The 10386-nt window shown below is 70.3% G+C and overlaps 2 protein-coding genes across 2 annotated transcripts in view; both read left to right on the top strand.

Annotated features, from left to right (window-relative positions):
- ADHE2 (hypothetical protein) overlaps positions 1-1555 on the top strand; it is a gene marked incomplete at both ends in the record, with an annotated part of 15856 nt that extends 14301 nt beyond the window's left edge. Inside the window, one exon of the mRNA XM_005845555.1 lies at positions 1415-1555. Within this exon, the coding sequence (XP_005845617.1) occupies positions 1415-1555 (141 nt within the window). The remainder of the gene's footprint in view (positions 1-1414) is intronic.
- A 3947-nt stretch (positions 1556-5502) lies between these two features.
- The window catches only part of CHLNCDRAFT_58568 (expressed protein), a gene marked incomplete at its 3' end in the record, with an annotated part of 6668 nt that continues 1784 nt past the window's right edge, over positions 5503-10386 (top strand). The window contains exons 1-15 of the mRNA XM_005845556.1: positions 5503-5765; positions 6061-6147; positions 6340-6490; positions 6692-6776; positions 6999-7113; positions 7396-7492; positions 7715-7766; positions 7972-8111; positions 8210-8322; positions 8497-8564; positions 8738-8820; positions 8981-9043; positions 9234-9346; positions 9694-9817; positions 10009-10323. Of these exons, the coding sequence (XP_005845618.1) occupies positions 5625-5765; positions 6061-6147; positions 6340-6490; positions 6692-6776; positions 6999-7113; positions 7396-7492; positions 7715-7766; positions 7972-8111; positions 8210-8322; positions 8497-8564; positions 8738-8820; positions 8981-9043; positions 9234-9346; positions 9694-9817; positions 10009-10323 (1747 nt within the window). The 5' untranslated portion in view covers positions 5503-5624. The remainder of the gene's footprint in view (positions 5766-6060; positions 6148-6339; positions 6491-6691; positions 6777-6998; positions 7114-7395; positions 7493-7714; positions 7767-7971; positions 8112-8209; positions 8323-8496; positions 8565-8737; positions 8821-8980; positions 9044-9233; positions 9347-9693; positions 9818-10008; positions 10324-10386) is intronic.

Consider the following 10386-nt stretch of genomic DNA (forward strand, 5'->3'; position numbering starts at 1 on the left):
GTCTGTCCCCACGCCACCAGGCGGTTGAGGAAAGCGGCCACCTCTGCAGCGGGCGGCGGCACACAAGGCAGGCAGGCGGGCAGGGATGTGGGCAGGGCAGATCGCGCGGCCGCCGCGGCGCGGGCAGGCGGAAGCAAGAGTCGAGGGGGCCTCTCAGTGTGGGGGCCCGGGCCAAGGCGCGGGCGGCAGCACAGGCACAGGCACGCAGGTGCCGGGTGCAGCTGGAGCGCAGCGCAGGCGTGTGTGTGTGCCGTGCCGGCCAGCCGCGGCGCCGCCCGCGACGCGTGGCTCACCCGTGGGGTCCCGCAGCGTCCACAGCCCCGCCGTGGGCTTGGCTTTGGTGGACACAAGGATGCCGCCGCCTAGGCGCCGCTCCGCCAGCACTGCAGCAGCGGGGGCCGAGCGGCGCAGCAGCCGGCGGCCGTCGGCGCGGCAGCAGCCCGAGGCGCGCCCGAAGCCAGCAGCCGCCGCCGCTGCTGGAGCCGCGCGCGCCTCGCTGGCAGGCAGGCAGGCAGGCAAGGCAGCACGCGTGGGCGCCGCCGCCGCCGCTCCAGCGCCCCCCTCGGCCCCCTGCCTAGCCGCTCGATGCCCCACCTTGCCGTCCCCCACGCACCACACACACCCACACACGCAAACACGCGCACGGGGGTGCCCCCAGGCGGCTCCCAGCCCCCACGCCTGCCCCCCGCCCCCGCCCCCACCCTTGAACGCGTCCTCGTCCGTGCGGTCGTCGCCGATGTAGAGGCAGAAGACGGCTGCGGGGTCGGCCAGGCCCAGCATCTCCAGCAGGTGCGCCAGCGCGGTGCCCTTGTCCCAGTCCACCTGCGGCCGCACCTCGAGCACCTTGCGCCCCCGCGTGACGCGCAGCTCGGGGTGCGCAGCCGCCACGCCGTCCACCACCGCCACCACTGCGGGCGGGGGAGGGGCGGAAGGGGGGTGGCAGGTTGGTGCAGGCGAGGCGCGGCGGCTGCGGGCAACAGCCTGCGCGTGCGCCGCGCTCTTTTTCTTCGCGCCATGCCGCACCCCCCACACCCCACCACCCACACGCCACAACACACCACCACCACACACCAGGGGCATCCCTCCACCCCCACTCCCAACACCCACACCCACACCCACACCCAGCCCGCACTCACCCGCCGGGTAGTCCTCTGGCGCGCAGTTGCGGAAGTGCACCGACACACAGAACTTGTTGTGCTCCACCGAGGAGCCGGGGATGGGGGCCACCCCGGCGCACAGCTGGCAGTACACGCCGTCCATGAGCGGGGCGTACTGCGCCGCGGGCTGGAACGCGAGGTCGGCGTGGGGGGCGCCCTCCGCGGCGGGCCCCACGATGTCCATGCCGTGGCTGCCCGCGTAGTACAGCTCGCCCAGCCGCACAAACTGCTGTACCTTCTCGCGGCCCCGCCCCGAGATGACGGCGGTGGGGAAGAGCTGGGCCACCCGGCGCACCGCCTCGCGCGCCTGCTCCGACATCAGCGCCAGGTCGGGGTTGGACACGATGGGCGTCAGCGTGCCTGCGCGGGCGCCACGCGGCGGCGGCGGGGCGCGGTGAAGGGACAGACGCACGGGCGCGTGTCGGCAGCGGCGGCGCAGGCAGAAAACTCGGCTCCGCGGGGCCAGCTCGGCAGCGCAGGCAGGGCGAGCGCATGGTGCGAGGCGCCACCGCCCCGCAAGGCGAGCCCCCACTGGCCGCCACTGGCGCCGGCCGGCGCGCCCGCCCGCCCGCCCTGCCCGCCCCTCCTCTGCGCACCGTCGTAGTCCAGAAACACCGCCACCAGCTTGCCGGCGGCGCGCGCCGCTATCTGGTCAAAGTGGTGCAGCGCGCAGGGGTGCTCATCCTGCGGCGCGGCGTGGCAGGAGGGCAGCGCGCGGCGGCGGGCGCTCGCACAGCGGCGGCGTGGGCGAGGGGTGGCCTGCCCCGCGGCCCGCGCTTCACACCCGCCCTGCTGCATGCGGCGGCGGCTCCCAAAGGCGGGCAATTGCCTCGCTGCTGGCAGTGCAAGTCGCCCGCAGCTGGCTGAGGCAGCCTGTGCGCGGTGCGGCGAGGCCCGCTCCACCCGCCCCGCCCGCACTCACCCTCCAGCTGTCGTACTCGCTCGCCGAGTCCACAGACACGCCGCTGCCATCCCGGCTCAGGCTGCCGTTGCCACAGAGCGCGGCGGCATCGCTCAGGGGCTCGAAACTGACCCGAGACACGAGGTTGCCCTGGCGCCCGAAGCCATGCTCGCCCGTCATGGCCGCAGCGCCCCGGCAGGTGGCCAGGCAGCGGCTGGGGAGACCTGTGCTGCCTGCCTGCCGCCAAGGACGCCTGCTGAGTGGCACCTCACTGCATGACGTGAAAGAGGGGCCGCCGCCCTGCAGGGACCTCGATCACACGGTTGCCAGCAGCCAAGTGCGCCGGGGCAGGCGCTGCGTGCAGGGCGGGCCCGCAGTCGCCACTAAGGGAGGGGCTTGCGGGTCTTGGCTAGCAGCACTTGAGCAGCAGTGGCAGGTGACGACAGGATTCTGGCAGCAGCCGACGGAGATCCCCGAGTCTTTCCCAGCCAGCGTGGCCCACCTCAGCAGCCCGAGCTGGGCCAAACGCGACAGAGAGAAGACAGATCAGAGCAGCACGAGTCCGTGCCATCCCACAAGGCAGGCAGTGCAGTGCACCCGGCTCCCATCCCCAAACATGCCCACCCGCCATGCCGACTTTGACCGTGGTGCCGAGGGTGGGGTGCTGCACGGCACACCACGCTTGAACATTTGCACACAGCGGCTGCTGCCGAGTAGCGATCACCAGGTGCCAGCAACTTTATTGCAAGTGCAATTACATGCATATGGTTTGCTGCAACGTGGGAGTGCAAGCAGGCATACATACTCGAGCAAAATTGTCTCGAGAACAAATGTGAGAAAAGGATGTGTATGTAAGCAGAGGAGCCAGGGAGCGTAACTAGAGCAAAGCGACGATTGGTCCAAGGAGGGCACAGGAGGGGCGGGCGCCGCACTGCGAGCGTGCGCTGCCGGGAGGGGTGCTGGCTACCTACCGCTGCAGCTGGTGAAGCTTCACCAGCGGCAGCTGCGCAAGCTATGCTATGGGGAGCGCGGGAGCAGCACAACAATAAAACGTGATGTATGAAGAAAAGCAGGAGGGGGAGGCAGTTAGCATATGAACAGGGCGAGCAGGAGCGGGGGAGGAGCAGCATAGCGAGTTGGACTAGGGTGCGTGCTGCCAGGCGAGGCGGCAGCCAGCAGGACGATTTGGCTGCGTGTGCTGTGAGCACGGGCGAGGATGCCACCATGCGCGCCCCGACAAGCGGGCGGTCGTGGCATGCTGCGCCGCGCGCAGCCGGCGCTACTGCTGGCCGCCGCCAAACAGCGGCGGCACCTTTGCTATTTCGTGGATGTTGAACACGTCGCTGCTGTTGAAGTCGCCGGCAGCGCCATCGCCTTTGGGCTGGTGGGCTGCTTGCTGCTGCTGCTTGTTCTGCGAGTTCTGGTCGGGCGCATCCTGGGCCGTGCCCTGCCGCTGCCCCTGTTCGCTGTGCCCGTGCGGGAATATCAAGGAGTCTAGCATTTCTTCGCGGCTGGGCTGCTGCCGCTTTCTATGCCGCCCCGGCGGCTTGCCCCTGGGCGGCTGCACTATGAGCTGCTGCTCCTCTCGGGTCAGCTCCTCAAAGAAGGCACGCTGCCGAGGGCCTGCAGGGAGCAGAGGGGCGCGTGGCAGGGGGAAGGGTGAGCAGCAGGCCAGCCAGAGGTGCAGCGCGAGGCGGGCGGGGGGTGTGAGGTGCAGGCGGCATAGCGTGCAGTACGTACTGAGGCATATGCCACTTAGCGTCAGACAGCCCACTCACTTGCTTGCCGTAACGTAACGTGCTGCAGCACGCCGGGCAGCGGCTGCTGCGGCAGCAGCCAGGCCGCCAGCCCCACCGCGCCCATCAGCAGCGCCACGACCGCGGCCAGCAGCAAGGGGGAGCGCAGGCAGGCCCAGGAGGCGGCCCTGAGCACCCCTCCCACATCGCCGTGCTGCACCGCCACCACCAGCTCCTTGGCTGGGCTGGGCTGCTGGCTGCCGGGGCGCCGCGAGGGCGCGCCCGGCCCGCTGGGGGCCGGGCTGCCTTGCTGCACGGGCAGCAACGGCTGCTGTACTGGTGGCATGGTGCTACCGCCACCGCCAGCTGGTGCCCGCTGCCTAGGCCTCTGCGCGCCGCCCGTGCGCCTGCTTCACCAGGACTCCAGCCTGCACCAGGAGGTCGGGCAATTAGGCCGGTTGGGGCCGACAGTTTCAACCATGGGGGCCTTGCATGGGTGGTAAGCCATGCAGACCGCGTTGGCGCATAGGGCCCCGGTTCCGGCCCTCTCAGCCCGCTCTCGCATGCCCAGGGACTCAGAATTGGCCGCCTGTGGCCCCGCGCCCAGTGTTCTCTGTAGTGCGGCAACCTCAGTTGCCCCCGCACCGCCCCCAGGCGTCTGGGCCCAACAGCGGGGCTCGGCCCGCCTCACCTGATCAGATGGACGTTCGGGCATGCAGGGACTGCTGTCTGGGGCGAGGAAAAGAGCGTGTTCACTTGGGGATGCCGGTGTGCCCTGCGATCGGTTGGCCGCGCCTCGCCCCGGCGCCCCCACCTCACAGTACGAGCGATCAATGCCCCGGTGAAAGTGCGGCTGAATCGCCTGGGGGCATGAACAAGCTGACTTGCCACGTGCTGTGCTGCGCTCTGGCTCCGCTTCGTTTGGAAGGCAGAGGGCGCCCAGCGGGAGAATTTGGGGGCTGTGCCGCACCATTGGGCATCAGGGACACAAATCCGGGAGGCTTGCAGAGGAGGAGAACAGGAAAACAGAGAACCTGCCGCCGCGGCGCCTTGTTAAGTCCGCGAACAAGCCCCCCATCCTGCAGGCGTTGAGTCTCATTGTGCATTGCCCCAGTTGACTGCTTGGAGCCAGTAGGCACATCATGCGGCCTGTAGCAATCAATCAGGAGCGGGAACTGTGCAGCTCCCCAGTCCGCCGCGCCCAGTACTGTTCGCCGCACGTCGCAGGGAGAGGCATGGCGTGGCGGCAGCGGTGGCAATGACCGTTGCCAGAGGGCAGCAGCAATGCCCTGGCTGCACCCACATGCTGTAGCACCAGGGATCGCCAACGCGTGCCAAATGCAGGAGACGGCGAGGAGGACGCGGCACTGAGCCGCGGGGCGGGCACTGCAGCTTGGGCTGGTTCGCATGCAGCGGCAATGCCCACTGCATCTGCGTGTTCCCTTTGTCACTCCTGGGGCCTTCCGACCAGCAATTGGCGATGCCTGGGTTCAAACCTGTTGTCACAGGTCACCACCTGGCAGGGGTTGGTGGCGGTTGTGTGCTTTCGCCGCCGATACACAATGCACAGCCCAATGGGCTGGCGAATGTTTGCCCTGCTGGCATGAGGGCTGAGCTCTTGACTCAAAGTCGTACTGCAACTTGTCCCTCGCGGCCGCTCCCACGTTATCCCTTGCACGCCTGATGTGCGCATTGAGTGTCTTGAGCAGCGCGCTGCCGCATTGCTAGCTTGCCCCAAGGAGCGGTTAGCGTCAGACCGCCCACTCGATCGAGGCGCAGTTGTTGGCTATCAGCGGGGGTCTGCCGGCGGGGGGCGCCGCCCCGGAGGACATGGTGGACCACAGAACGGCGCGGGCGCAGGGGAAGGGGCCTGTGGGCGTGCTGGCCGCCCTGGTGGGCGTCTGCCTGCTGGCGGCGTCGCCGATGCTGCTCTACCGCTCCGTGGCCTCGATCACCCGCAGCCAGCAGCAGGTGGGTGGGCTTGCAGGGGTGTCCTGCATCTTTTGGGGCCCGCTGTGCCAGCCAGCCCCCTCCGTGCAGTGGCAGCGGGGTGCGGCAGCGATGCGGCAGCGAGCGGGGCATCGGTTGGGGTGGCGCCGGAGGGCCCCAGACAGAAGACTGAGCTCAGCGGCAGCCACCAACACATCGCCCGATGCCGTGCCCAGTGCGATGCGGAGTCCGCAATGAGCAGGCGCCCCGTGTGACCTGCCGACGGGCCGGCTCGGCTCAACCGACCCGCTGCGGCCTGTCTCCCAAGCATGTGCAGGTGCTGCAAGCTCTGCAGCAGTCACTAGAAGAGGTCAAGGTGGAGCGTGACACAGCCCGCACTTACTTGGATGAAGTCAAAACGCAGGCGCGCGCTGCAGCCTGACCGCTCGGTTGCGGCGGTGCTGCTTGTGGCCTGAATTCTCTGCCACCTCGCAGCAGGCAGCTTTGCTGTGCCATCTGCGGGCCCGTCGCTGGCGCACACACACACACACGTGCGCTGCCGCTGGCGTGCACACCGCCGCCCCGTCCCGCCTGTCCCGCCCCCTCCCGGGTGCAGCTGGAGGAGCTGCAGGGCAGCATGGAGGTGCGGGTGAGGCAGCTGGCCAATCTGTCTGAGGTGGCGGAGGACATCAAGTTTGACCTGAACAGGCACAACAGCCAGTTCTCACCGGCAGACCGCATCTCGGAGCAGCCGGCGGCGGCCATAGGTGGGCGGCTGGGCTGCCGCTGGCGTGCCGCTGCCTGCACATGCGCTTGCTGCAGGGGTGGAGCTGTGGAGCTCCTTCGTGCGCGGCCACTGCCAGCCAATGGCATGCGAGCAGCGGTGTGATGCACACATGCGTGTGCGCCCGCTGCTGCCGCCGAGATGCTGACAGTCGGCTGCCCGTGCGCTGCCTGCGCGAGTGCAGTGCGTATCGATAGCAAGGGGCAATACGTGGCCAGCCCCAGCCTGGTCAGGCTGCCCGGCGGCCGGCTGCTGGTGGCGCTAGAGAGGTGAGGCGGCGGGCGCGCGTGCAGGCCGGGCTCGTGCCGCTGGCTGGCACCCTGGCTGCCTCTCGGCGCCACTCCCCTCCTGCCCCCCTCGCTGCGCTGCCGCCGCGCGGGCACGGCATGCTGGCGCCGCCCGTGCTGTGCTGTGCTGTGCTGTTGCGTGCGCGCGGCCCCGCCCTCTGGCCCAGCCTCTGCGCTGCCCGGCCCCGGCGCGGCGCGGTGCAGGGCTGTGACGTGGGGTCAGACCAAGGAGACCACCATGAAGCTCATCTACTCCTCGGAGGACGGCGGCTCCTCCTGGCAGCGCGCCGCCGTCGTGGGGCCCATGAACTGGCCGCAGGCGCGCCGCCGCATGCACGCGGGGCGCGCGGGCCGCGCGGCGTGCCACGCCTGCCTGCTGGGGCCGAGGCCGTGCCTGTGGGCCGCGGCAGGGGGGCCTGGCGCCTGCTGCCACGCGCCTTGCCGGGCGCTCCATAGCCGCCCCGCCCTGCCGGCCCCCGCCTCCGCCTTTCCCTCCCCGTGCCGCGCTGCTCGCCTGTTCGGAAGTTTGCGGCTGCACGCCCGCAGCCTGGTTGAAGCACATCTTAAATACCCTTGTGTGGTGCCGTCGTCGGCCCCGCAGATCTTCAGCTGCGCCAGCGGCACCTACCTCATGGGCACAGAGCGCCACTTCAGCCACAACAACAACCTGGTCATCTCAAAGATGCTGGACGACAAGGGTGGGGTGGTGGGGGGGGGGGGAGCGGGGAGGGCGCGGGTGTGCCGCTGTGTGCCTGTGTGGATGTGCGGCTGTGCGTGCATGGATGGGCGTGCATGGATGGGCATGGGTGGCAGCCGGGGGGCGCGTGCTGCCTGGCCCTGTGTGGCTGTGGCGTGGCCTGGGGCTGTGGCTGTCGCTGACGCCAGCCGGTGCCGCCGCGTGGCGTGCCGCGGGCCTGCAGGCGCCAGCTGGTCTGTGCCCACCAAGCTCACAAAGGGACTCAGCGTGGTCAGGTGGGCTCAGGTGGCAGGCAGGCGGGGCGAGCCTGCCTAAGGCAGGCAGGCTCGGCGGGGGGCGGGGCAGCCACCCACCTGGCCCGGCTGCGGTCCCAGTGATCCCTCGTTGCCTCACGGCAAGCCGCCCCGGCTGCTGCCGCCCAGCCCTGACGCTTGCCCCGCCCCGCTCCTCCCGCCTCCTCGCCTCCCTTGCTCCCGCCAGCGCCAACACCGGGGTGGATGTGTCTGGCGGGCGCGTCACCAAGGCTTTTGAAGTGATCCCCAGCATGGCAGAGCCGCTAGCCTCCACCAAGCTCACCAAGGCGCGGCGCGCAAGCGGGCGCCCGCCGCTGCCTTGCAGCGGTGGCAGCCAGGCGGCTTGGTGGCTTGCTGGGAGCATTGAGGCGTGCGTGTGGAGCGCGGGCCGCGTGCTGAGCCAGGGCCGCGCGTGGTGTGTGCAGGCGGTGGTTGTGGAGATCAAGGGCGGCGTGGATGCCCCACCTGGGAGCACCAGCCCGTGCTGGAGCTGGATGTGGAAAGCACGGCAGGCTTCATACTCTACACCCTGGTCAAGGTGCCGGGAGGAGGCTGGGGGACAGGAGAGGCAGGGGTGGGGTTGGAGGGGCAACTTGGCCCGGGGGCGCTGCCGGGCAGCGGCGGCGTGGGATCGGGACGGGAGGGCAGCTGGTCTCTTGCGGGCGCGCGCCTGCCTGACCCACCGCCTGCCTGCTTGCCTGCCTGGGCGCAGGTGCCGTACGGCGACAAGGCCCTGTTCTTCAGGATAGCCAAGATCGACGCGGCGGCCAAGCGCATCAGGTGCGCTTCCGTTCAGTATGGGGCTGCACAGAGCAGCGGCCACCCTGAACCACACCTGCCGGGCAGCGCTGGTGTGCATGCCACGCGGCGCTGGCGTCCCAGCCGTGGCCGGGGTCCCCTGGCCTGCTGGCACCCCAGCGCCCACAGCCGCGTGTGTGCCGCGCCCCCTGCAGCGCCCGCCTCGAGCGCTTCAACATGTTCTGGCAGAAGGAGCCGCTTTCGCTGGCGGCGCAGAGCACGCTGCAGGTCGCGTCGGGTGAGCCCCTCGCCCCTGCCAGCCCTGGGCATCCGGCACCGCCCAGCCACTGCGCACCCGCCGCTGCCACTGCCGCCGCCGCCGCCGCAAAGCGTCTCCGGAGGGCGCTGCCTCTGATGACCCCCCGACCTGCCGCTGTGTGTGGCATTGTGCCCTGCAGGCGCCCAAATTTACGGCGGCGTGGACTGGGTGGCTACGGCCATGAACGCGGATGAGACGGCGGGTGCGCCCGCTGCACCCCCCGCATGCATGACACACGACAGCGGCATGCGCCGCGCGCTTGCCTGCCCGCCTGCCGCTTGCCTGCCCGCCTGCCCGCCTCCCCTGTGCCATGTGTCGTGATTTGTGGCGCAGCTGTTCACAGCGCCCGCTGCCTGCCTGCCTGCCTGCCTGCCTGCCTGCCTCAAGCGCAGACCTGCGTGACCCCGAGGCCTGGCATCTGAGCGAGGGGGTGGGCAACCCAGCCAGCATGTATAGCCACGAGATGCGGGCCCTGTTTGACGCCGCCTTCCGCGGGGACTCTAGCGTGAGAGCAGGGCACGGGGGGGCTCCAGCTGGCTCGCGCGGCAGCGACCGCTGGACCCATGCGCTGCTGCCGGGAGCGCTGCGTGCTGGCCGGCGCGCCGCCGCTTGCGCGGCTGCCTGAAGCAGCGGGCGCCGCGAGGTGCCGGCCACATGGAGGCCCTCCCGCTGCCGTGCCGCACCTGCCTGCCCTCAGCCCTCGCCCTCCCCGCCACCTCTGGGGCATCTCTTGCATGGCATACAACACCCACGGCCCCGCCCTGCCTGCCTGCCCTCACTTCTGCCCTGCCCCCGCCCTGCCTGCCTGCCCTCACTTCTGCCCTGCCCCCGCCCCGCCCCGGCCGCCTGCAGGTGCGCAAGTCCATCATCGGGTTTGATGTGCCGGGGCTGGACACCAGCAGCGCGTGGGAGGCGGGCTTTGGCAGCCTGTACTGGATGGAGGGGGTGGTGACGCGGCTGCAGGACAAGCATGGAGGTGGGGGGCAGCAGCGTGTGCGGGTGGAGGGGCCGGCTGGCGGTGGCGCGCCTGCCACGGCACGCATGCCTGCATGCAGGGGCAGGGCCGTGCATGCATGCCCACTGGCCCCGCAGTGTACACACCTCCAGGCACACGCACACATGCACACACACCCGCCACCCGCCTCCCTCGCCCTTCCTTCCCCGCAGGCAACAACAAGCTGCTGAGCATCATGCGGGTGAATAACGACATCCTGTGCGACCTGGCGGCGCTGGTGGAATTTGACGACGCCAGCGTGGCGGCCGCCGCCGCCGCCAACGCCTCGGCCGCCTCTGCACGCCTCGCCGTGCGCTTCCTGCGCTACGCCTTCATCCCGGGCCTGGGCGTGGGCCACCCCGCCATCCTGTTTGACGCGGTGAGCTGCGGGGGGGGGCCTGTTACGCTGCGGTACGGTGGTAGCGGTACGGTGGTAGCGGTACGGTATATGGCATGGTGTAAGACCCGGGAGGCTGCCGCAGGGGACGGTGCGGCGCGGCGTGCTTCTTTCCTGTGCCCTCGCGTCCCGGCTGTGCTGCTGCTGCTGCATG

The sequence above is a fragment of the Chlorella variabilis genome (genome assembly GCF_000147415.1).
Source record: "Chlorella variabilis unplaced genomic scaffold CHLNCscaffold_17, whole genome shotgun sequence".
Lineage (NCBI taxonomy): Eukaryota > Viridiplantae > Chlorophyta > Trebouxiophyceae > Chlorellales > Chlorellaceae > Chlorella > Chlorella variabilis.